The sequence below is a fragment of the Fopius arisanus genome, unplaced genomic scaffold (genome assembly GCF_000806365.1).
Source record: "Fopius arisanus strain USDA-PBARC FA_bdor unplaced genomic scaffold, ASM80636v1 scaffold00089, whole genome shotgun sequence".
NCBI lineage: Eukaryota > Metazoa > Arthropoda > Insecta > Hymenoptera > Braconidae > Fopius > Fopius arisanus.
In genome coordinates, this window is record NW_011887828.1 from 75240 (window position 1) to 102288 (window position 27049).

General features: G+C 36.0%; 2 protein-coding genes across 5 annotated transcripts in view; one reads left to right on the forward strand and one right to left on the reverse strand.

The window, feature by feature from the left end:
• Positions 1-2963: 2963 nt before the first annotated feature.
• LOC105270490 (patj homolog) lies at positions 2964-10579 on the forward strand. Of its 2 annotated transcripts, none has more exons than XM_011311458.1 (13): positions 2964-3212; positions 3381-3442; positions 4077-4459; positions 4547-4672; positions 4811-4926; positions 5913-6055; positions 6508-7416; positions 7615-7916; positions 8455-8673; positions 9089-9262; positions 9340-9501; positions 9581-9823; positions 10017-10579. In XM_011311458.1, the coding sequence occupies exons 2-13, from the start codon at positions 3427-3429 to the stop codon at positions 10431-10433; spliced, it is 3210 nt and encodes a 1069-aa protein (XP_011309760.1). In that variant the 5' UTR covers positions 2964-3212; positions 3381-3426; the 3' UTR covers positions 10434-10579. The 2 variants fall into 2 exon arrangements, with proteins under 2 accessions (XP_011309760.1, XP_011309761.1); XM_011311459.1 differs by having other exon boundaries at positions 2964-3187.
• Positions 10580-11623: 1044 nt separating this feature from the next.
• Positions 11624-27049, reverse strand: part of teq (Tequila) — a 41509-nt gene continuing 26083 nt past the window's right edge. Inside the window, exons 7-23 of one of the 3 annotated variants that reach the window (XM_011311460.1) lie at positions 26552-26823; positions 26194-26352; positions 24783-25298; positions 21281-21369; positions 21057-21205; positions 20135-20590; positions 19482-19954; positions 18160-18436; positions 17785-18071; positions 17452-17659; positions 16937-17120; positions 14133-14345; positions 13702-13827; positions 13400-13549; positions 13176-13325; positions 12206-12617; positions 11624-11877 (exon numbers count right to left, since the gene is read on the reverse strand). In XM_011311460.1, the coding sequence (XP_011309762.1) occupies positions 11741-11877; positions 12206-12617; positions 13176-13325; positions 13400-13549; positions 13702-13827; positions 14133-14345; positions 16937-17120; positions 17452-17659; positions 17785-18071; positions 18160-18436; positions 19482-19954; positions 20135-20590; positions 21057-21205; positions 21281-21369; positions 24783-25298; positions 26194-26352; positions 26552-26823 (4258 nt within the window). In that variant the 3' untranslated portion in view covers positions 11624-11740. The remainder of the gene's footprint in view (positions 11878-12205; positions 12618-13175; positions 13326-13399; positions 13550-13701; positions 13828-14132; positions 14346-16936; positions 17121-17451; positions 17660-17784; positions 18072-18159; positions 18437-19481; positions 19955-20134; positions 20591-21056; positions 21206-21280; positions 21370-24782; positions 25299-26193; positions 26353-26551; positions 26824-27049) is intronic. The other 2 variants (XM_011311461.1, XM_011311462.1) reach the window with 2 other exon arrangements.

Genomic DNA, 27049 nt, shown 5'->3' on the forward strand with positions numbered 1-27049 from the left:
TAATGGAAAAATATCAATATCGGGAACCAATCTATATATAATTTCCAAATTTCATCCACTTCATCACGTACATTTTTCACGTTTCTATGAATTTTTCGGAAACAATTTTACTGAAATTCAATTACTATTGATTGGACCAAAAAGAAAATCTTAATTCCCAACTTGCTGGAAATTTTCCTAACGCTATAAGAAGATGAAAAAATTGCGTGAAGTGTTGTACAAATTGCAGTCCGCAGAAAGTGAAATCTATTTTCCTCATACTGAATTTACAAGCTACTCAAATATTCATCAAAAACTAATTTTCCTTGATTTAATTTAGTATTTCTCTACTTTCTTCAGAATTAGCTCGTGGAAATTAATGGTCATCTGGTTATGTAGAATTTCTCCTCCCCTGTCTTATGAACACAACGAGTGGAACAAAGAAATGAATAGCGGAACTTGAGGCTTGAACCCGATCTGATGATTTGCTCTCTGTAGTTGTTTAGGAATAGGGAATCGTCAATAAAACAAATAATATCTTATCAGAAAGTCCAAAAATTTTTAACGGATTTTTTTTTATCATGGTCAAAGCATCAGATTCGTTATTCGAAATCCTTTTGAAGAAAAAAAAGGGGTAGAGAAACGAGCGAAGAACAAGCGGAACTGGGGTTCATGTAACTTCCTTTCCTTTCCGATATGCTTGGCTGACTCCCTTCCTCTCCCACAGATTACATGACAGTGTCTCGATGCCCTCCACCGGAATGGACACTGACAATTGCCATACGAGATCGTTCAAGTTAAGGTATTTAAGGTGATTGTCTTTGTCAGATGGGAATATCGTTGTTCAGCTTTTTCTTTTCTTCTTTTGCTTCGAGGGCAAATTAAGTCATCCTTTAAATCACTTTCTTGTCCTTGAAAACACGAAAAACTAGCATCTCAAAGACCTGCTTCCCTATAAAATTCGAAATTTATTGAGTTATAGAATTTTATCAATTAATTTAGTCCTTCAGGCTTCGGCTTTTTAAAAGGCTATAAACATGTCCTGATATAACTCCTGATAGATGCTACATTCGATTGGTTGGATCGGTCTTGTGTGTGTCAAAATCTCCAGGATGAGTTAATGGGTATTGAGTCAATTGAGTGTTCAATTCATCCGGAAAATCCTGAATCGCAGCTATATCTTAGAGCACCGGATTCACCAAGGAAAAATCAACGGCTAGCCACTCCAAGTCATAACTCATGTGCATCTCGAGTTTGGCATCATATTTTTGTCTTGCACTTACTCGTAGCTGTTCTCCGATGAATGCAAGGTGGCTGATATAAATCCTACCGGATGAAAGAATCCATACCGGCAATTGATTCATCAGTGAACTTGATTCAAGAAAATATTGAACGTTCTGCCATAAAAAGCAGGAGCCATCAAAATTCCCCATCTGGTAGTTCATATTCGATTACCGAATTAGAAAATAGTAATGCGCAAATTTTTTTTCTACATTTGAATTGCAGTAAAATATTAATAAATTACTTGTTAGTTTCTTCATTCATGTCTCTACCCTTTATCATTTCAGTCTAGGCATTGTTTTTGGTGGTTCATATCGTATCGTATGACTCATACGCCTCTTAATTAATGCATTATAGTCAATTGAGATTAAATTGACATTAAATTGACCTTCTGATATTTCGATTCAAATCCTCTCGGAGAGTATATCAATTTCTGATTCGTTTTTCTTTAACTTTTCAAATATTCTGAAAAATTTCCTATTTGATTTTTTTTTAATGTCCAGATGTCATTTAGAATAAAGTATTCAAAATATAAGGCAATTCCAAATAGAAGAAAAATTATTGTTCATTTTTTGCTTGCGAATCGAAGTATTACAATCGTTCGATTTTCAAATTTTCTAATTTTACTTGGAAATCATGCAGAATGCTCAGAAAACGAAAGAAACTAATAAAAAAAAAACAATTTTGGAGACCATGTCTGTCCAATCAGCCTTTTTTCCCTATAATTCGATAATTAAATAAGACAAATCATTTAAACAAGTCTGAAATTTTCTCACTTTGTCGGTATGATTTAAGACTAGCTCAATGCCAAAGTTCAGCTTAATCCGACCATTATTTTTTAACCAATAGCTATTTGTGGTGTAACATTGTCTGGCGAATATCTCGGGAAATACTCAACTGATTTTAATCATTTTTTTTTGCTAAAATACATTAAAATTTGGGATCAATTTTGTGTTGCGGGAAGCACTTGAATAGACATGAAAAAATAATGAAAAAAAAAGAGGAAAAATTATTATAGGGCGCTAAAGAGCGATATTATTCAAAAGGGATCTATCAAGTTTACAAAAAAATAATAAAAATTACGCAGCTTACCATTGCTCTCCAGAAGATTGAGTGACAGCTAGATGTAATAGTAAGCTACGTGTTTTTTTATTATTTTTAGCAAACTTGGTAAATCGCGTTTAAATAATATCGATCTTTCATTATTTTCTCATGTCCATTCAAGTGCTTCCCGTAACACAAAATTGATCCCAAATTTTAATGTATTTTAGGTTAAAAAGATAAAATTTAAACAAAAGTCAAAGTTCGATAAATAGTCCATCCGGGCCTTAAAGCAAGAATCATATTTTCTACTGCTGGAGACTGCCATAACTGCTTGTGCTTCATAATTTATATAAAACAATTTTTAAATTGAAGTTTAAAATTTTCTTCAACGAAATTTTGCTGTAGAATGATGAAAAAGATATGGAATGTTGTAAATTAAATATTTTTTTCCATACACGGGTAGAGCCGACAAAATTTTTTAAATTTTACCGGGTATGCCACTTCAAGGTGTGTTTTTAAACCGTATGGCGCTCCTTCTCTCAGCCAATCACCTCACTCCAATTACTAGACGCTTTTATCTCCCTTCGTCATTGGTTGGTCTCCAGGGAAGTGTAAAATAACGGGAAAATAACTCCTGACAGTTCTCCCTCTACGTAAATACTCAGTAAATCAGCTGCATTCCACAGATAATCGGTAAACCTGCCACTTTGCAACTGACATATCAAATAATCCGCGAATTTCATTCGTGAAACAATAAAAAAATAAGTATCCACCACTCGTGAGTCACATACTCATCAACTAGCCGACAAATCTACGAATAATATTCCCAGAAGCCAGACAAATGTAGACGTGAATTCCGTGGAATTTTTCACCTTCACTTTGGGTAAAAATAAGTGTATATAATTAGCGTAAGTAGATAAATTCTCAATAAATTTTTCCGCTCCATTATTTTTTCTGATTTCAAGAGTTATTTTATTCCTATATAGTTCAATCAACAAGATTAATTGGCCATGCAGTCATAACCTTAAAGCATTTTTGTGGGTTCATTAAGCAAACTATTTGCGTGCATTTTTCAGGATCTCAGGGCGTATGTCCAATTGCACGTAGAGGTCATTCAGCATCATGCCTTTAAATGCAGGTAATTAAATTTTTATCCTTCAGTTTTTTTTCAGGTTGAGAGGATGCTGTATGTAAAGAATCTCTCTTTAGATACTTATTATTGCTTTCTTGCGTTAATCAAGCACTTGAAGAAGTGCAGTTAAGCACAAAAATAGATTGAATAAACTTTTTTTTATTATTTCTGGCATTCTTCAAAAGTCTAAATGTATATTATTGAAGAAAAATCAAATTTCATTGGTAGCTGGTCAGGTAAATTCAATGATGATCTTTTCAATTTTTAAGCAGCGCCAAGATGAGAATCCCGCAAATTACTCAATTTTTTAAAGACAACATTAATATTGAAAACCAAATTACACTGAATTGTCGACTGGATGATAGTTAATATCATACATTAGAGGGAATTTTTTATACATTTAGTTTTTATATAGCAGTTGAAGTAAACTTAAAAATGCTCATTACTATTTTCTTTTAGAAAAAAATTTAGCTAAAAATTTACTCATTATAATCATTATGGCATTTAACCACCTGGTTTACACGATGGGATTTTGAGTATTTTCTTGTATGAAACTTGTGAATTAATTTGAAAAATTAATTCCAGCTAGAATATGGTGGCTTTATTGTCAAATCTTGATATAGATGTCTATATTTTCTAGATATATCAACTGCCCTCCATTTATTGGAGCACATCTACGATCGAGTGAAGGACAGCGATGATCCAAAACTCCAGATGCACACGAGCACCGACTTGGAATCTTTAATTTCCCTTTTAGAGGATCCGGTGCTTCGAAATATAGCTGTAATCCAGGATTCCCTGGGCGAATTGAACATCCAATTGACTCAACATCCCTCCATCCTTCCTGGGGACTTCGATATTAATCTGAACGGTCAGTTAGAGCTCTCAGTTCCCACAACTCCAACTCAACCAATCGAAGGTAACATTTATCAGGAGTTGTATCAGGACACTAGTGAGCAAGATGACCAGAGGGTCCCCGTGGCTCCTCTAGTTCATAGCAGCAGTGAGGATACTTCAGCACAGGTAAAAAATTCTCAACGATTGGGTAAAAATCTGGGATACATAAATTCTTACAATACAATGTAGATTTTTTTCACAATAAAATTGTAGGTCACTAGTCCAAGTCTCGCGTCTGAAGTCATCGGCATTCCACCCATTACAACTCCAACTTATGCTAAAGAATTTCAGAAGGTCATTGATGCCGCTGCTAAAGGCAGACATATTGTTACAGTACAGGTGAATAAATCAACATTTTTTTCTGAATTTTTTTAGTTAAAACTTTTATTAATTATTCGTTTAACGTGGTCTGAATTAGAGGGAAATATTGTGGTTGCAGTTACTAGAGAGTGGTTCAATTTTTTTTTCATGTTCTAGCTATATAAACCAGAAGGTACGAGCCTTGGTTTTAGTGTGGTTGGTTTACGTAGTACCGATAAAGGAGAACTTGGAATTTTTCTCCAGGAAATTCAACCTAATGGAATTGCAGGATGGTAAGACCTATTCATATTCACATTTTTTTGTGCGTAAAAGAACTGTTTTTTATCATAAACAATCCAGGATTTGTTTTTTCATGACTAGACAGATGTGATAAATCACATCTTCAATTTCTTTACTATACCCAGTCCATTTCATACTATGAACTCTCTATCAATCTTTTGATTTTCACTCTACAGTAAATTTTATAGATTATTTTCCTTTGACATTTTCCATGAAAATTAAAAAAAATTTACAATACGAATCCATTCCACCTGAATTCTCTTGTCAATGAAAATTTCGTTGAGTTCAAGAATTGGATAAGAATAACAAAGAAAGAATAGAATCAATAATCACTGTCGATTCGTGAAAGGAGTGTTAGCACTCGGGGTTAAACAACTGGGTCTCTTTCTCCTTGTACGTCACATCGTAGCCGTTAACGCATGCTCACACTCTCGGGCTTCGAAAGCATTCCACCACGGCCGCAGTATCTCAATAACACTGCAACAGCTCAGTGCAAATTTTTTTTTTAATTCAGAAAATAGATCGAAGAGCATCCAATTTATTTCATGGAGTCGAATAATTCAATCTTCAAAATCGCTCACCCGCACCTTCTCCACGGTGGGAAAATAAGTAACATCAATGCACCTTCCATACGTCCATGACGGTGAACAATCGATCCACGAGGGTCATAACGACACTAGTGTAGCACCTCAACTATGGGTCACATTATTAGGAAGTATTGCTCAGTAAAATCTAAAATAACAAATTTCTACTCGTAAATTTTTCTATCTTCCAACTCAAATTTTAATAGCTCTAAACTCGTGGCGCCTCTTAGATCAAATTTTAACAGAAGTTTTAATAAAAATTGATGGAGATATTATGTAGTTGTGAATCAAGTGGAGAAGGTGTGTTCCACATACAGTTTCTGGATTTAATCATAATGGAATGGAGCAATATTGAAGCCGAACTTACCTTTAAATTTCTTTGTGTGGAATTGCAGTGATGGTCGACTAGTCGAGGGTGATCAAATATTGGCGATCGATGGACAGCCACTGGATTCAAATATATCGCACGAGCAGGCAATTTCAATCCTCCAAAAGGCCCGGGGAATCGTCGAATTAGTTGTTGCTAGAAGTAATCAAGGTACGAATTAAGTGTTGAATAAACTTTACTTTGTCAACAGTCTCCTTTTATCTTTTTTTTTTCAATCTAGCACAGTATTTAGCAGTATCTACACAGTATCGTTTTCGGTATCGAACTTGATTTTTAATTTTACAACGTCAAGTTGAAGTATTGATAGGAAAAACGGCCCAATCTAATGGATATAATTTATCGCACTAAATACATAATCTACTAACTACAAACATAGATAATGCATGCCTTTCGTAAAATAAGGTCATACTCGAATTCAGCAAAGTATTCATAACTCAGATAAAATAATTCTACAATGAAATAGTGTTTATAGATGATTAATCAAAATTAAAAAGCATCAAATTTTTCGTTATGAAATGTTTTTCCAAGATATTAATTATCAAGATTTTAATTAATGCGAGGATGAAATATGAGAAAATGTATGATTTATCTGTGAAAATAAGATCCAGCGCCACCGCATGCTGCATCTGAAACGTCGACCCCTACCCTCATCGCCAGTGAACCAGACCAAAAACATCACCAACCAGACAAAGACTGGTCTGCCGCCTCAACCATACAATCATCAAAATCAAACCAATCATCCCACCTTCAGGCACCACCTCCAGAGTCTCTCCCCATCGAGCGAAGTCCCTCAGCTGTCAGTGACACCTCTAAAACTGGCTCTGACATGGTTTTGAATACAGAGTGGGCCCAAGTTGAAGTGATAAACCTCATAAACGATGGAAGTGGTCTGGGTTTCGGTATTATTGGTGGTAGGAGCACTGGAGTCGTCGTCAAGACTATTCTCCCAGGTGGTGTGGCTGATCGTGACAACAGGCTCCAGAGTGGTGACCACATTCTTCAAATCGGCGATGTTAATCTACGAGGGATGGGCTCTGAACAAGTTGCAGCAGTACTTCGACAATCAGGGACGCACGTTCGTCTTGTGGTGGCTAGACCAGTGGAACCAACGTCTCCAGATTATCAGGCCCTAGGCAGTCACGCCCCCATCGTTCCCACAAAAATCCTGGGGGATCCTGAGGAACTTGACAGACACCTTCTGCATGCAGCACCAGAAACTTACAATCTTCCACACCTCAGGAAAGACTCTACCACTGATAATGGAGGATTTAATCAGGATGGAGACTTGGAAATACACAGACCCAGTCTCATCATGGATGTCGTGCGCAATCCCATGCCAATTGGGCCAATTCCTATAATTCCTGTCGTTCCAGTAATTCCGGACCTCCCGGTACTCTCTATGGATCCTCTTGATGTCAGTTCACTCCCTGAAATGGAGAGATTCACTGTGGAGCTTAAGAAAGATAGTTATGGGCTGGGAATCACCATCGCTGGATACGTTTGTGAGAAAGGTGAGATTATTTATTCAATATAATTTTATCAATGAAACTCTGCTGGGTTAAAATTTATTGGAAATCTTCGAAATCTCAAATGAATTTGCTAATGAAAATGCAACACGAGAACTATCATCTAGAAAATATCATCATTTATATTTATATTTTTTAATTAGCTTGACTTTATTGAAGGGAATCTCGTTGCATTTCTTTCAGAAGAACTTTCTGGGATTTTTGTAAAGAGCATCAGCAAGGGTAGTGCTGCAGATCTCAGTGGGAAAATTCAGATTAACGACAGAATCGTTGAAGTCGATGGTCACTCACTCCAGGGGTACTCAAACCATGAGGCTGTGGAGGTACTTAGGAGTACTGGACAAATAGTTATGCTGTGTTTGGAAAGATACTTACGTGGACCAAAATATGAACAGCTGCAGCAGGCGATTGCTGCTAGCGAATTGAGGGTGCCTCAGCCTACTTCGCCCTCTCTCACGAGTTTACCTAGTTTTCCTATCAGTGCTGTGAGTAAAAACTTCCAAGTCTTTCAAATAGTTTTTTTACCCGTATATTTTTTTTTTGTTGAGAGAGTCGGTTTAGGTAGTGGAATTGTCTAGCCAGTGTCGATTATTATTTTTATTTGATTCTTTCATTTTTTGTAGTTTTATTCGTATTTGGAGAAGAGTTGCAGATTCTCAACGAATTTTCCTCGTTTATTTTTTGGTTACCAATATCAACGATTAGACAATATTTAGTGATAATATTTATTGCAGGTTTAGATCGTCATCGAGTCCTGTCTCTTCATCGTCAAGACACAAGCTACAAGATACCAATTATCATTACATTAACTCAAGTTCACAAAGTCAATTATCAGAAGCTTTATCATAATTGTGTTATAAATTAATCAATAGATAATAAAATTCACTTGTGATCAATATTCGAGGCCATTTAAGATCTCATTTTATCACTAAATTATTAACTCTTGTTTTCATTACTTTTTGAAGGTATTTTTCGATTGACAAAATTTTGAAGAACTCGTTTTTTTTTTGTCTATGTTTATAGGATGGAGACACTATGACCGAGATTGAGCCTGAGAATGAGTCGCACACTACAATGGACAGTGTGATATTACAGGAAAGCGAAAAGTTTGATGAGGAACCTGAAGATATGTCACTCGTGGAGGCTCTATTGAGCGATCCATCTTGTGAGCTCACGCCGCAGATTCAGGCAGCTATCAAAGTTAAATGGCAACGAATTGTCGGCCCTGACGTTGAGATTGTAGTAAGTTTATTTTCATTTTCGAAATTCTTCAAAAACTTCTCAAGCAGCGTTATCGAATTCTTAAAAATTTTCAAAAAATTCCATTATAGTTGAAATTGTTAAATTTTTCTCATTCCAATTACTACGATTTTGGATGAAAATTCGGCTTTCTTTTCATTATAGCGGTCGGCCTTTATTCGAATTTAATTTACATATATATATATATGGCAGAATCAATGATTTTTTCCAAAAATTTCTTGCAGTTTAATTTACAGATTTGAAAACTGAAAATCAATAGATTTCCTATTTAATTGTTGGAATACATTGCATGAGATGAGATCGCACCTATGATTACAAAAATAATTCAATGAAAAGAAAGTAATAAATAAATAAATAAGTAATAAAACTTCGTTCTGCGTTGTGCTTTGTTATGCAGGTGGCTCAATTGAAAAAATTCGCGGAAAGTAGTGGCCTCGGTATAAGTCTAGAGGGAACCGTAGACGTAGAAAACGGACAAGAGGTCAGACCACATCACTACATTCGTTCAATTTTACCAGAAGGCCCTGTGGGACAAAATGGAATTCTCAGATCTGGGGATGAACTTCTCGAGGTAATTGGCTCTCTCCACGTTTCTCGAAAATTCCTTTCTTTGAAGGCATGTTTATTCAACTTGGAGTATTTTTTTAGGTGAATGGCTATCGTTTATTAGGTATTAATCACATGGAAGTTGTGACAGTTTTAAAAGAACTGCCAATTCACGTGCGAATGGTGTGCGGAAGAAGTACATCCTCCCAGGACGCTTTGTGTCCCATCGACACGGCACAGCATCAAGCTGCATTTCAGACTCGAGTAAATACCAAATGGAAAATCCCTAGTAATATCTAAATCGAAGAGCAATAAAATTATTTATGTAACTTATTTATTTCAGAGTATTTTGGGCGGGTCCCTACAAAATTTACTACCAACGATGGATCGTCTAGTGAAGGCCAAGTCGGATGGCTCTCTGGCATCGACGACAACCACAGCAACTGTCACTGACGCTAGTTTATCGAAAATGAAGTCAAGATCTCTTGAGCCACTGACTGGTCTAGCAATGTGGAGCTCAGAACCACAAATTATTGAGCTTGTTAAAGGGGAAAGAGGCCTTGGATTCTCTATTTTAGATTATCAGGTGAATAATCTATTATTTATACATTAACTTCACGATTTTAACCGAACAAAGAATATTTACTAGTTTATCATTAAAATCTAAATTCGGAAATATTGAATTTCAAGTCTTCATTATGAATCATCTACACATCTCACTTAGGACAATGTTATTTCATTGAAGATAATAATATTTGTTGAATTTGTTTTTTCTTCAGGATCCAATGAACCCTAACGAAACTGTGATAGTGATACGATCATTAGTGCCAGGTGGTGTCGCACAAATGGACGGACAACTAATTCCAGGTGATCGTTTGTTATTCGTGAATAATATTGTTTTGGAGAATGCAACTCTCGATCAAGCTGTCCAAGCGTTAAAGGGTGCACCAAAGGGAACAGTGAGAATTGGTGTAGCTAAGCCATTGCCAATACCCGACAGCATTGCCCAAGTTGGCAGTACAGATGTCAGTAAAGATGACAATGGTTCGTCAACACTAACTATTATAAATAATGATAAACACAGGAGGGAATATTTTAGAAAGCGAAAAATTAATGTTACACAGCCATTACACTATGTTAATCTTATTGAGAGTCTAGAGAATCAACATAATCTTGTAAAGTCAGAAAGTTTCTAACTATCATTACAAAAATCGAAAGACAATTAAAGCACCGAAAAAAGGAATACGAATTAATGAATCGATTATTAGCCAGAAAAATTATTTATTTTCATTGAATGAATAATTTCCCTTCTAATCCTATTTAAATTATATACAATAAAATCGTATGGAAGAAAATTATTTTATAGAAGATTTTTCATAAATTAAAATTTTTTTCTTCAGTTTTAGCACGTTTTTGTCAACGAAAAATTGAAATTTGTTTTATTGAAATCAATTACTTCATGTATTACACGCTGTATTTACATATTTAGTACGTACGCGTTTCTACATCTGTAGGAATCTCATGGTGGTTAAAATTTTAGAATTGAACCAATTTTTTCAAATCCCTGAAATAATGGTAATCGTGCAGTTATACTTTCAACATCAAGTACGAGTGTTTAACGGAGCTGACGTATTCGAATATTTGCAGTCGAGGTATTCGTATTCGCTACTTTTTTGGAGGCGACTGTCTTTATTTATTCAGTTGAAATAAAAATTTTACAAAATATATATATATTCCTTTTCATTCATTGACTTTCATTCCTGAGAAAGACTGCAATTAATTTTTTGTGAGTCTCGGCGCGTAAATATTTCTACATCAAGGTTTATTTGTTTTATTTCAAATTCTATTACCATTCCATTAGCATAATCATCTCCTGGAAGTAAAGCATTGTATTATTTTATTATGGTGTTGAAAGCAGAATATGAGGATATTTTGAATGCAATGTTTGCGATTTTTTTGCAGGAATTATTCTATCAATGACTGATCTCGGGTGAAGTAGTAGGGAGTAGTTTCAAAAGAAAGTTTCATGCAATGTTGGTGTTTTTTCTTTAAATTAAAAGTACCGAATCCGCTCCCCAACTTTAAAACTGTAACAGAAACAGTAGCGGTTGTTTCAGAAGAACCCTTCACTATGCCCATTGTGAACTAACCAACCACCTATTCATCTACCTATCATCATGTCCTGTAGTAATGATTACCTCCGGGGAATCTGTAGAAGTCTGGATAAAAAGCGTATAAAAGTAACAATGAAGATAAAAAGAATAAGAAAAGTGCAAAGAAATAGTAATGAGAGTCTTAATTGGACTGTAAGCTCTCTGTTTTAATTTATTTGCATTTGGACTGTCTACATTTTTAATAATACAAGCGCACTTATGATTAATTTTATCATTTGGAATCCGGAATAAAACGATTGTCTCATCGCATCTAATTTTCCACAAAAATAAAAAAAACTCGACACAACTGAGGTATACGAATACTTCTAGTGTAAGTTTGAGTTTTTATATCACCGACCTGACAATGAATTTTGAATTTTTTTGTCTATCCAATCTCGGTAATGAGATATTCTTACATACACTCCAGGTTTATTCATTTCTCCGCAATGTTGGCCCCAGCTGGTAATACCATAAAGGTTGAAAGCTCCTAGTAATAGAAGAGAAAAATTGTGAAAATAAAGTGATAAAGTGATTTTTCCATTCAGTAAGGAAGTGATAGGAAGTGATATAGGAGGCCATAAAACTAAATCAGATAATGGATTTTGAATCATCACTTTTTTTATAGCTTAATATGCTTAATGAGTTCTACAAGCAAAGGTTTGGACGATAATCTGAGTATTTATTTTATTTTCGAAAGTATTCTTGAAAAACTGAAGGAAGTCTCTAGAAGTGGTGATTTATTTACTTTAACTATGGCCATAAAATTGACATGAAAATAATTTTGATAGTTTAGATAAGAATGAGAATTAACTTACCGTTCCTGTAACAAGCGAGGGGCCCTCCAGAGTCACCATCACAAGCATCAATTCCCTCATCAAGATACCCAGCGCAAACCATTCCATCAGTTATTTTTTTTTCACCATAAACATAATCGGCTCTGCAAACATTTTGATCGATCAGTGGCACCCAGCCAAATCGCAAATCCCTGGAGTGCCCTGATTTTCCATTCTCGATACTGCCAAATCCACTAATGGTGCAGTTGAGTCCTTCAGAATACTCAGCATTCCTAGGTGGGAGGCAAATTGGCATAATATGCTCACCCAGGGGGATTCCGCGGCCTTTTAATAGAACGAGAGCGATGTCGTTGTTCATCCTCTGACCTTTCCGGAATTCCTCGTGAATGTAGTAATCTTCTATATTTGCTTCTACTTCAGTGCCTTCATCAATCTTGATATGAAAATCAACATCAACAACAGAAATATATTTAACATGAAAATTATTCAATTGCCTTTTTTAAACGTTGTAATTTACGGCATTGACATTCTGTGATGGAGCAGTTCTTGAAAATCTCGTGGTAACAAAAATTTCATTAAACAAATGGCACTTGTGACAAAAATTTGTGAGTTAATATTAATTGTCGGAGCAGTAGCACTTTTGCAAAAACTCGCTGTCTTTTCAAAAAATACCAATTTGGCTCATCAGGCGAAGATTACACTTTTTTACGTTTTTCATTTTCACGATCGTCAAAAAATATTTCATTGCGATAAGGAGAATTTATAGTAAATTCATATAATTCATATAATTACAAGGGATAGTCAAATTGACAGTATGGAATTAATACTACTCAATACAATAGAAAATTTTTTCGCGAATTGAGAATGATTTGGATGTGAATCATGCACAAATCGACATCAATGAGCATTTTCAAACAGATGGACAACCTAAGAGATGGATGACCTAGTCAGTGTTGAAAAAATGGCCGTTACTTGCAATTTAATAAATTACCTCAGTGTTGTAATCTCCAGCTCTTATGAAGTAAGTGCCCTTATTGTATCCCTCCAGGCAATGTGCAGCTGTTAAAACATGAAGAGGCGATACAATAACCGCCCCGCACCAGTGGTTTGATCGACTGTGACCTCTCACCCTTATACTCGCCTTAGAAATCAATTTTTTAATTATTCAATATTTGAATTATTTTTACCAATGGTTTCTCTCTGTTTGCCAAGTACCTGCCAGGGATAAGAGTCCTTCGGTGCCACAGAACCCCTCACCACCCTCTCGAACATTTTATCCCCCTCGCTGAAGTCCTCGAGTCTCTTTCCACATTCAGCCGGGAGAATTTCATTGATCGTAATCTCTGGCAGGTTGTCCTTGTGGTTCTACATTCGAGGGAATATGAGAGGTCAGGAAGAAATAATTTACTCATGCAAACAATGTCAATGCTCGTTTATTCGAGTAGCAAAATTTTACTGTAGCTATTTACACGATTTCAGTATTAGATTCAGAATATGGTTTTATCTTTGAGAGTTACCTCGTCGAAACTAACTGGGCCCTCTTCACAGATCACTCCGACGTCCTCGTCGTGGTTGCAATTACTATGGCCCCAGTGATCGTGTTCACACCGATACAATTGAGTTTCATTCCCACGACAGAACACCTGATTGCCAAAATAATGAAAAACAATTGAATGTACAAATTAGCGAACTGTTTGAAAATTAATTTTCAAATTCAATTCAAATTTCGTGTTTCGTAACTACCCAAGCATAAAAAATTACTACATTTATGTCCTCAATAGATCAATCTGTTTCATATAACTAAATTCCGATACAATGAAAGTCAATTCTTACAAGCTTAGTATTTCAATGATTATTGTTTTTGGTGGACCTCAAGTATAGCATACACTATTTACCTAATATTTTATATCTTACGTGTCTTATAAATTCATTTATAAATTGAACTGACCTCATCCAGCCAAATAGGACCCTCGCCAGCTCCGAAATACCCATTTTTCTTAGCGACAGCATTTCCCCAGTAGCCGAAAGCTCTGCAAATAACTTTAGCCGCTGCATGAGAAAAATCATCATCACAAACTGTCCCCCAGACTCCATGATGTCTCACTTCTACCCTGCCTTCGGCGGGGTGACTCCCATTGGCCAAACGTATTTCAAACGGTGCCTGAAATCAGAGGAATTCTGCTCTTAATTTATGAATACTTCTTCTCACAGATGAAAAAAATTAATTGAAAAATCTTGTGAATCCATTGAAAAATTCTATTGAACGTCTTATTGGTTTTTGAGCGATTCTATTGGTATTTTTTAAGCAGAAAATAAATGAAAAAGTTGACAAACCATGATTTTCTTCATCCAACTTATTATTTTCCAATCTTTTTAATAGAATTTTTTTTTTTAATTCGATGGAAAATATTCGAACAGAATGATTTATTATATTTGAAGGATTCTTTATCAAATGGACTGCCTATATTTTCATCATTTCGGCAAATTTATTTGTGACAGTTTCATGGTTTCTATATTTTTTGGGGATTTTTGAGAGCATTTTTATATTTGTAATAATAATAATATTTTATTTCATTTGCTGTTACAAGACATGTGTTTTACACCTTCAAAAAAAAAATGCGGAACGCTTCATGATTTTGCGTATCATCCGTGCGTAGAGGTCATGCTAATCTTCTCTCTATCGTTCCATTTTAGTATAATGTACTGCCGAAGCAAGTACTTATATTTTTAATAATGATAGCAGTCGGTTTATGAAGCAAATTTTTTGTTTTTTATTCATAAATTATTTCTAAAGGCCTAAAATCTAAAATTGAAAACGCGTAGGACGGAAAAAGTGAATCTGACGATTGCGGCTTTATAGTCCAAGCCGAAGACGAGCATTATAACGCGCATGAGTCAGAATCACTTTTTTCGCTGTGGGTATGATGCTATTTTATGTTATTGTGCCCGAAAACGCGTTTTTATCCGAGCGAAGCGAGATTAGAAATACGTTTTATCGGCTGCGATGACGTAAAATAGTATATTTTTATTTACGCCTAGGACGGAAAAAGGGAATCTGACGAATGTGACTTTGTAGTCCGAGTTGGAGACGAGGGTTATAACGCGCATGAGTCAGAATCACTTTTATGTTATTGCGGCCGGTAAAACGCGTTTCTAATCTCGCTTCGCTCGGATAAAAACGCGTTTTCGGCCACAATGACATAAAATAGCAACATAGCCACGGCTAAAAAAGTGATTCTGACTCATGCGCGTTATAATCCTCGTCTCCGACGCGGACTATAAAGTCGCATTCGTCAGATTCCCTTTTGCCGTCATAGGCGTGCAAAATACTATTTTCGCCGTGGCTATGATGCTATTTTATGTCATTGTGGCCGAAAACGCGTTTTTATCCGAGCGAAGCGAGGTTCAAACAAAAATATTTTCAATTTTTTTCGAGCAAAAAAGGACATGTAAAATGGAAAGAAAACTATTAAAAAGAGCGTAAAAGCGTGAAAAACCACTCGACATTTTTTGATGAAATTAACACAGAACGTAGAAATAGTGACCACCAATATACTGAAAAAAAAGAAAGTGATCGTCAGTTTCGTAGTAGAGCAATAAATTTTCAAAGTAGCATTATTTCTCCCAGTGGGCAGAGCGCATAGGTTTGTTGCGCGCGACGCGACAACAATGCTTTTTGCTCGAGTGGCGCGAATCTATTTGGAACAGTCAATGACGAATCAAAGGGACGATTCATAAATAAAATAAATACATTGAGTGAGAAAGAGAGAGACATGAAAAGAGAGGCACGCTGCGCGCGGTTGCCACGATCGGCACCATTTAGCGTTAGCTGTGTGTACATGTATCCATGCATGGTAGATTCTTGTGTGCGTGAGTCGAGTGGAACTGTACACCCGCAAAAGTTTATATTCTAACTCGTATTTTCCGCTTAGCGGAAGATCAACCCGGAGCGTAGTAAATTTTAAGCCTGACTCTCTCGCGACAACAACCTTAAGAATAAAAATGAAAAAGTGTCGCTAATGGTGCTTTTTGTTTATCTGTCAGCTTGTCATGCCCTCTACCCAATCAAATAATGTGAATATCTGTCAAATTGGTGGAAAATCTCAATCTTATTGAAATTACATCGTTTATCGACTTCAAAATCTATAATTGAGAGTATATTAGATATTGATTTTTTTCTCAGGTATTTTTATCCTTATGAAGAACCAGAGATCCCACGATGCCAGTTTAACTGAAGAATAAATCTAATGGAAGGAGTATTTGTGAATTTTTTCGTCGAAATGAACGCAGCACGAAGATCCAGACTTACTCTTTACGCTTTTTTAAATGTTTTTTTTTTTTTACATTTTGGGTGCTAATCTCTGCTCGAAAAAATTTGAAAATATTTTTTTTCGAAACATGAGGGAAAAACAGGTTTTTTATGGATTAAAAAAATTATTTTTCCTCTAGAACCAGCTTACGAGTGAATAAAATAAAAAAATGACCATTTGTCTCATAAACTGGTTGCCATTATAGTTAGTAAAAATATAGAGAGAATTTTAAAAATCCCCCCAAAAATATAGAAGCCGAGAAAGAACTGTCGCAAATGAATTTGCGGACATGATGAAAATCGATGATCCACTTGGCCAATAATCCTTCGTATAAGAAATTGACATCTTAGTGGATGGAATTTTTTAACAATCTCACTTGATTTTTCTAATAAATCTTTCATCCGTGCCTAATTTGCCATATTTAGAGTGAAATGAGAACTACTTCACAATGCACGGGGCTTTCGTCGGAACCATCCGGACAGTCGACGACTTCATCACAGATAAATGGCGTGCGAATGCAGTTAGAACTGTGATCACATTTCCATTCCCCGTCCTTACAGTTATCCTGTGCTGTTTTGCATACCACACCGACAGCCTCCTCGGGAGAGCAGTCATGTACACCCCATCTACATTATTTAATGAGATCATTTGATGGAACTTGACTATTGAAAGGGAATCAAAGAGATTCAATGTCTTGGGCGCATTTCGAAACTTATTTGAGCAACTTTAGCTTCAGTTTTGCTATCAATTTGATAGATCATGGCAAAAGACTTTTTTTTAAATTTATTTACTTAGATTTTCTCATGATCGACATAATGGATGATAAAACTGAAATTGGGTAAAGTTGGTAAAGGCAACGTGTTGAGTTAAAAACGTGTACGTCATCATGTGAATAAAGCTGCTTAATAAGTCCTTAGGGGATCACTAGAGACCATTCATGAAGAAAGAAATATTCACCCATTGAAGTCGCATTCTCTTAGAGATGTCTCATTACCCCTACATTTTAACTGATCAACCATAAAAACTGTTGGTGGATGCATATTTCCGAAGAATCCCCCAGGTCGTATTTCCAGAGCTCCCAGATTGAATCCCAATTCTTTACAAATTACTTCCGCATCGATCATTCCAAATCCATCGTCACAAACTTGTCCCCAATGTCCCAAAACTGTGAAAGAACAACGAAGTTGAATAATTCCATCGATGTCAATAGAAAGTAGTCGAGAAAAAATATATTGCCATTTTGACGATAAATTCAGGATATTATGAAAAAATTTAAAATAGGATAGTTACCTTTAACTTCAACCCTCCCTTCATTAGAAGTTTCAGAACCCATCAGCCGTATGCCATAATCCAAATTTTCCAGAGTACAAATGCTCTCATCGGATCTATCATTACAGTCATTCTTACCATCACAAACTTGAGTCTGATTGATGCACTTTTTATTACTGCAGATGAACATATCCGTGCAGTCTATTTTACGATCGTTCATCTCGTAAAAATCGAAGTCAATGTCTATTACCAAAGCTCCAGTGGTGCCGACGTTGTGATCACTCAGTAAACACAACTTTTCGTTTGCTCTATTCGTCGAGAATTGAAAATTAATTAAAAATTTGGTAGCCAGTAAAAGTTTGTTAGTGAGGAAGTAATTATTTTCGTTTCATTTACTTGTGGGAGAATGAGCGACAGGTAAAGTCTGCCTCTTTGCATCTTAAAGCGCAAGTTTTCAGGGGAGTGTTGATCCATTTCTCCACATCATAACCCTCGAGTCTGTGGTGGACAGTTTTCTCGAAAAAATTTAAGTGCTCAGAACAGAATTTTTCGTCTTTACCATTGGTACAATCCTCCTCTCCATCACACACCCAGTGGGAGGGAATGCACTCCTCTGGGAGGCATTCAAACAGATCTTTCTTACATTGACCCCCTTGTGGAATTCTAGCTTGTCCTAGGACAGAAAATCAAAGCGTTCAATATCAAATTTATTTTCATTTCTTTTTTTGTCCTTCACACACACACAATGTTGTCTAAAGTTGGTTAGTTTTATTAGTTTTTGTAAATATTCGGCAAACAATAGCAAATATTTTGATAACCTTGTAACATATCGCAAACTTCTCTACGGCATCAATTATTTTAGAAGGAAAGGAATTTCACAAAAAAATTTTAATTTAGATTTTGATGAACTATAAAAATCATATATCTTCAGGAGGCAAGGGACAGGAACGGGAAGGTTCCGTACATCTACCCAAGCATGAAAAACTACAAAATTTATCTCTTCAATTAATCAATTCATTTAAGGGCCGGGTGGACTATCTATCGAGCGTCATCTTTGATTTAAATTTTATCTTTTTAACCTAAAATACATAAAAATTTGAGCTAAGTTTTGAGGTCACGAAAATCACTGGAGTTGGCATAAAAAAATAATGAAAAAAAAGAGGAAAAAATTTTGAAGGGCGCTAAAGAGCAATATTTATGAAAAGGGATTTTCCAGGTTTACAAAAAAATAATGAAAAATATGTAGCATGTATGTCAAGTATTCACCACACAAACCAAACCCTCCACTGAATTGAATGCAGCTACAGGCAATCAAATGTTGCAGATTTTTCATTATTTTTTTGTAAACCTGGAAAATCCCTTTTCATAAATATTGTTCTTTAGCGCCCTTCAAAATTTTTTCCTCTTTTTTTTCATTATTTTTTCATGCCAAATCCAGTGATTTTCGTGACCTCAAAACTTATCCCAAATTTTTATGTATTTTAGGCTAGAAAGATAAAATTTAAACAAAAGATGACGTTCTATAGGTAGTCCACCCGGGCCTTAATGTGACTACATTCCGACACAATATGAGACATTTCATTTCTTAAAAACGGGAAAAACCATGGACGAGGTTTAATAGTTGATTACCGAACATTCTTTTTATTTTATAGGTATCTTATGTAGAAGGCAGAAATAGCTATTTTCCCAGTAAATTTAATCTGAATTTAATTTAATACCAGAGCTTCCACAGGCAGGAATATCGCAATGTTCCTTCTCTCCGTAAGTTCCAGTGAAACACCAGGGTTTCGATTCCTGCACGGGATTGGGATTTCTGCAGTAGTTGTGGTCCTTCAGTTTATTCCTGACTTGGCGATCAGGAACGTTCACCATTAGGGCATAAGCCACTGTAGCGTCATTCCAGGGAAGACAAGCTTTACCAGAAGTCGTCACATTTGCGTTACCAGAGTAGTGGTGTCCCTTTCCGTAAACACAACTTATATCGTTGTAAGGTTTCTTGCAAACGTAGGCGTGTCCTTTGCTGGACGATGCACAGTCCTCCACATACCAGAAAAAGTACTCAGAACTGCAGTTTCGTTCCGGAAGCTCAAAACAAGGAAAACTCTTCTTCATTACGATACAAGAAGGACGAGAACCAGTCCAAGGAGGCATTGCTCTATCTTCCCTCCAGCCTGGCCACCATTTTGCAAATCTGCAATATCAAATAAATTTCCTGATCCGAAGACAGAAGAACATGTGCGAAGAGGTGCGAAGCACTTTAAAGCAGCAATAAGTGCCCACTAAATAACATTATTATTTTGGCGTTACGAGGTCGAATAATGTTCATTTATTGTAGCCATTTATTGTATGAAATGTAATCATAAATACTCACTTGAATTTAGTCTTGGCAGAGTCTTCCCATATCCAAATAGTGGTATTCATCATAGAAAATCCGAGGCCAGCAGTCATAACCGTCTCGACCCTCGGATGATCCAGCATAAGCCATTCGGACAAGAAGTTGTTCTCATTCTGACTGGTAATATCGACCAACCGTGACTGCCTATCCGCGCAGTATCGTAAGGCCTCTTCATGATTCAAACCAGCATTAGCATTAGCCAGATGATAGCAATTACCCGCATGAGGAACTTCATCCTTTCGACAGTGCGCCACTCGATTGGGGAAACAAGTGATTCCCACAGCATCACGCGCTACATTGCAAGTTGCCCCATGGATGAACTTGCACTTTTGGAACTTTGTCTCGTTGCCAAAACATTGGACACTTGTTGTAGCCACCCAGGAGGGAATGTCATCGACGGGTGGTCGACCTTGCCATGCTGTTGCAGCTCCTCTACAATTTTTCCGTTATTTAGTTCTTCAATTTAATTACTAGAACTGGACACCCTGACTAAATTTTTTAAAGCAAAAATCATTGTTGAAACTGCTGACCCTTTTTCTCTTCACTTGTCTGATTCTTCATCATTTACTTGTTTAGTTTGCTCTAAAAAACTCAAGGTCAGGAAACATATTGACGAATTCACAATGAAGTATTGACGGAATATGGTTTCGCAATTTTGCTACTCCAGATGAAAATCTCTTGTCGAGAGGGTAACCTTTTAAGCTCAATAGATTAATTCATTAATTCAACTTATGGATTCACATAGTTTTAATTCTAAACGGGACAAATCAACTAAACGAAAAAATATTCTCCGCGTTGATCTTTGAAAAGAATAATGTTTTTGCAATTAGCTCAAATTTTATTATTAAATGGAATTTATTTTTAGAGTCAATTTATTCAAAGATAATATTATTTTTACCTGGCAAATCCCAATTGGCGACAAAGTATATTTGCTTCCTTGATAGTCCATCCGTTTTTAACATCGCACACTACTCCCCAACCAGGATGAGCCCCTTGGACTTCCACGTAACCATCTCTGCCACTCAAACCTCCCCTCAATCGAATTATCTATTTATAAACAATAAACAAATACAATACAATTTTTTGTCTCTCATTTTAATGATAGTAGTTGGTCATGCTCACCTGTCCGGAGTACGGCATTGGCTTTTCAGCTTCAGAAGAATCGAGAGGATGCACTGGGGGTGGGAAATAGACAGGAAACGGCGGATCCTCTTTAAAAATAATGGAAACAAAACCATTCACATTTTTTTCCAGTACTGGAAAATTCGTATCATGTATCATAGTTATTTTCTTAATGATCTTCTCTCATATTAGTAGGATAAAAATGAACTGTGACCAATCACCAATAATCTTAAGGTTGTTGTCGCGAGAGAGTCAGGCTTAAAATTTACTACGCTCCGGGTTGATCTTCCGCTAAGCGGAGAATACGAGTTAAAATATAAACTTTTGCGGGTGTACAGTTCCACTCGACTCACGCACACAAGAATCAACCATGCATGGATACATGTACACACAGCTAACGCTAAATGGTGCCGATCATGGCAACCGCGCGCAGCGTGTCTCTGTTTTCATGTCTCTCTCTTTCTCACTCAATATATTTATTTTATTTATGAATCGTCCCTTTGATTCGTCATTGACTATTCCAAATAGATTCGCGCCACTCGAGCAAGAAGCGTTGTTGTCGCGTCGCGCGCAACAAACCCATGCGCTCCGCCCACTGGGAAAAATAATGCTACTTTGAAAATTTATTACTCTACTACGAAACTGACGATCACTTTCTTTTTTCCTCAGTATATTGGTGGTCACTATTTCTACGTTCTGTGTTAATTTCATCAAAAAATGTCGAGTGGTTTTTTTTTTTTTTAATAAAAACGGTGAAATGCATTTGAACCCATGTTAATTCAAAAAATCATATCTCAGCTCAGAAACTGACGATTGGTTTTTTGTTGTGCTCATTTTGGAGGGAATTTTAAGAGCTATCTATAGCGAAAATTAAAAAAAAATCTGTCGAAAAACGGGTTTACACGACAACAACCTTAAGTGATTGTTCCAATTTCGACAATAGTTATTTTTATTCCGTACGTATTCTGCATAAGGATCTTATAAATATTTCCTGAGCGAAGGTATTATATCTTTGCGATTAGAATGATTCTACATTATTTAGAAGTGGTTTTCACAGACCGTTTTCGGTTGCTATTTTACAAATTTTCGATCTGGGATGCAGAAAAATAGGTAAATATAGGGGAAGGGGGATAAAATGGACCGTGGGGGAAAACCCCACAAAATATACGAAAACATTGTCGTAGTTTTTTCCTAATTTTTTATATAGGTGTAGGGGCGGGGTAAAACGTGTCGTGTATGCGTAAAATGGACTCATCTTTCATTTAATAGATAGATTTTTTCTTTCGTATACGGAGAAAAATATTCAAGATGAATTACGGAACATTTCATGTAATTCGCCAGCAAGGATCGTTTTCCGGGAATAAATTTGGAACTTTCCGTAAATTTTTGGGTTCTGTCTCCAAAAAAATACGGAAAAGCCACGTAAATTTTCTGCAAGTTTTAAAATCGAACGTAACTTCAAGACTTATGATATACTTATATTATGCCTCAGAACATAAAAATTGATGGATGTTCGTTGGCGGATGAGTAATTTTTACGGAACACATTGTAGAATTTGTGTGATTATTATTTCGCTTGCAGATTACGTGAAATGTTTCATAATTTTTCCTGAATATTTCTCTCCGTGTAGTGAGCATATAATAAATACAATAAATAATGCGAAATAAAGTTATTACTCCCCGGTGACTATTGAAATGATGATCAAAATCAAAGGACTGTATTCATTTAATGATGTTTTTTTTAGAAACAAAAATCATGAGCGGAAGGGAGGTCCATGTTATTTACCCTACTTCCAAAATTTTCATACTGTAGACGGGTTGAACAAATTGAGGTGGATGTTTTTGAGGCTATGGGCTTAGTTAATTGAGTGTTAAAAATGCTTGAAAAACGAATTTCTTAACGAAATAATTAATTGTGTTATGGGCAGAATTTCGATGACTTTTGTTTCTGTGAGCGTAATGTTTCGAGCATTAGAGTTCTCTACGGCTGTTAATTTAGGTGATTCCACCTATGAATCTCTGGCCAATTTGATCAGTGAACGATTGTCTTTCTTTACCTCTTTTTTACAATTTATTGAGCTTTTAATTGTGATATTTTACCAAACTGCGTTATGCGATTCTAACCAATTTAATTTTAATTCTTAGCACAAAGTTTGATAAAATAATTTTAAAAAATTCTGACGATGGTATCGTCAAATATTATTTTTCATTTTTTATTGTCGATCATTATTTGCTTTAAGTTAAATTCCGCCGAGCATTCCTCAACCAAGCCACGATTACTGGACATATACCTCGTCTAGAAGACGATAATAATGCTAATTTTGTTTCACACCAAGGGAACATTGTCGTGATCCTGAAAAAAAATCTCTCTGGGGTAGAATTTCGACAAGGAACCACACGAGAAGGAGACTGAGGAATTGGACTCAACATAGCAACGACGAGACCTCTCCCTTTCATCTCGATCGTAATCGAGACCATCCAGAATCCATCGTGGAATTTCGGAAATCATCAGAAAATTCGCAAGGACAATGAAGACCATGACACGTATTAAGACGCCCATTTGTTAGAAATGTTTGGTGAGACATTGACCCATGAAGTCATAGAAGTCTTCAGCATGAAGTCGAGTCGTTAAGTTATCGTTATAGAGGCAGCTGTCACTTTATAGTACGAGTCGAATTAGAGTCCTAGTATTAGTCGCAAGTTGAGTTTATAGTCAAGCCAATTTGTTTGCGTGCCAAGGTCACGTACATTTATATTTGGAACCTATAAAATTATATTCTAGTATGAATGAAACTGAGAAATGATCGACTCCGGTCAGAACTCAACTTTATAGTAAGATTTGGTATCGAAATCAACAATATTGAGGTCAAAGAGAATTACCCAACGTCTGGGTTCGCGAATCGCTGTATTCTATCGAATATTTTTCCGCTTACAGACAATTTTCATGGAATATTGCATTATCATGATTTTCAAGCAATGACTTATTATTTTCATGCTATTTATCAATTTTGTTCCTATTGTCTTAATGTTTGACAATTTATGTGCGTCCTCTACTTTTAATGTGGTCCTGTAAAAATGGGGAGTATCATCCTCCCTCCCCCCTGAGATTTCTGGTTGTCGAGCTAGCCGGATTTGCTGATTTGTCGGTAATTTTAAAATCAACTGGCGCCCATAAAATATTAGAAAGAACCATTCGTCACAACATGCCGGTGAAAGTTACATTAAGATGGTTAAAAACCACTCAAAATGCAACGATCGATATAAAATTTCCTCAGAAAATATTTACACGACCTTTTTGTAAAATATGTAACGAAAATACCAAGCAAAATATCATTTATTCGCATCACAATTTTCTCTCATTTAAAGGTGAGACGTTACGATAGCAATGTATTGAAATCTGAGCAGAGCATCACTAAAAGCCATGAAACATTCTCATACTCATCCAGGTGGAAGCCAGAAATCCTTAGAAAATTAATTGCAATGAGAAATGTAGGTATAAATACCTTCTAGCCAGGGTGCAGCTTCGACACTAAAGATATCCACATCGACTGTTTTTTTATCGATTCGCATAATGACAGAATCATTTGATTTCGTTCGATTCTCGAATGCGAGATGCGGTTTCCACATATCTCTTCTTCTGTCCAGGATGTCAACTTCGAGATTCTTAGCATCTTCATCGATGCCCGGATAGTCATTCGAATCACTGGCTCCCAAATCATCGTAATTTTCGTCGATGGAGACTGTGGGGGCGTCTGTGTCGGGTTTGTTCCACCCAGCCACGCGATTTGAGGGATTTTCCCCTTTACCAGGTTTCGACCCGGTGTCTAAATGATTGGGGTATTTATCCAGCTCAACATTGACCTTTGGTTTCGCCGAATTCGTGAGTGTATTATTGTAGATTCCAGTGTTGGCATGACCGCGATAGATTTCAGGCTCTGTGACGTTATAGTGACCTTTCACTGTCGTTCCATTTATGCCTACGTAGATTCCATGGAACTGCGGTACTGGTATCTTTGATGCTAATTTTTTAAATTTTCATATTGAAATCGTGTGAATGAATTCCAGTTAAAGAGCAATAGAACCGGAAAGGCAATTACCGCTCAATTATGAAATTGGATTCTAGATTTTGCCCTCGCTAAATCATTATTCAGCAAAATTCAAATTCTTAAATCGTTAATAACTTTTGGGTCTGCATGTACAAATTTGAGCTTTGGCAAAAAAATGTTCGAGGACAAAAAAACTTGAAATGTTTTTTTTTTACTTAGATGGAAGGTTCAGTCCATCATCACCCAAGAGAAAAAAATAAAAATGTGGAAATTCCGGATTGATTAGAGATAATTTATTTGTTTGCGAACAATGGAAATAATCTATGAATGCTGATTAAAGGGTCCAGCAATGAATATACTATTTCCATCTTTCTAATCAGTTGATGGAAATGTAGCCATTAATAGTTAAAATCGTTGAGATTATGAGAAGAATAAATTCAGAATAGTGATACAGATTCATTAAGAAGCTAGGAAGAAATATCAGAACTGTTAATTTTCATGTACATACTAAATCATTGATGGATCAATGATTTAGTTCTTTTTAATCTCTTCCAATTGGAACAACGCTTGGTAACTTCAATTATTAATTACAAAATTATGGACACACGGATGCTTATTTTATGCGGATTTCCAGCTCAGTACATCATAATTTGTCAGTAAGACAGTATTATATACAATTTTGAATTGATTGAAATATTATCAGCAAAGATAAACAAACAATTGAGTAGAACTTCAACGAGAATATTATCAGTAATATTAAATTGCGGTAAATGTTAGTTTTTCATTCTGATTAGTTACAGCAAGTTATAGTTGCACTCCAGACGTTTTGCCCCCGTATAGCATACGAACATATTGAAAGGAGACTGACCTGCATTCGGGCGTACTTTTCCCTGACCAAAGAGGTTCCCTTTACTCGACCAATCATCCATTTTGTCATCTTGTCCTTTTCGTTTGGTATTCTCTTGAAAGATAGTTGGCTTCGACTGCCATTCATCAAGTTTATCATCCGGGGAATATGCTTTGTGTCCTTAAAACGCATTTTGTTCATTCCATTGGAGGGAAGAAAAAATTAATTCGTTTTATGTTGCTCTACTAAACTAATTGATAATTATATTTATTTAGTAAAGAAATAATGAAATTAGTATTCTTATAAGCAAAAAGCTCCCGTGCTCAGTGAACATGCTTGTGCGTTGGGCTAATATTTGGTTTTTACTCTCCACATTTACCTTCGTGTCCCGGTTTTTCAGGGTCCTGATACTCCTTGCCACTCAAAGGAGAGGGTATCCATCCTTGGGGCTGGGACTCTTCTGGAACAGACTCTCCATCGTAGGGTCCAGAATTCGGTCTCCATCCTGTTTCAGCCCTCCGTCTAGAATTTGCAGATTCGAGTGTTTCCGTAGGATAGCTCCCATGTTGCACATAAATGTTTCCAGAGTTTGAAGGATTCCCCCCGGGATGGGCGAACCCGGGACTAGTTTTTCCATTCCTACCTGGATATCTGGGAGCAAGTAATGTTATTTTTGAAAAACATTAGAAAGATAATAATGTTATAGACCCGAGCGGTTGGGTTCGATATTAGGGATAGATCACTTGCAGATAATTAGAAATTAATATCTCTCAAGGAGATTCAACTTTTTAATGAAAAACGATTTATTAAATAAATAAAGTCTTGACTAATGCCGTAAATATCAGGCAATATGTGTTTACAAGAAAGTGACTTAACG

What these genes read in the sequence shown, in the direction of transcription:
- LOC105270490 (XM_011311458.1), top strand. An exon ending in TGTTGCTAGAAGTAATCAAG is followed by an intron (nt 6,056 to 6,507) that starts GTACGAATTAAG and finishes TGTGAAAATAAG; the next exon opens with ATCCAGCGCCACCGCATGCT. An exon ending in AAGCTGCATTTCAGACTCGA is followed by an intron (nt 9,502 to 9,580) that starts GTAAATACCAAA and finishes TATTTATTTCAG; the next exon opens with AGTATTTTGGGCGGGTCCCT.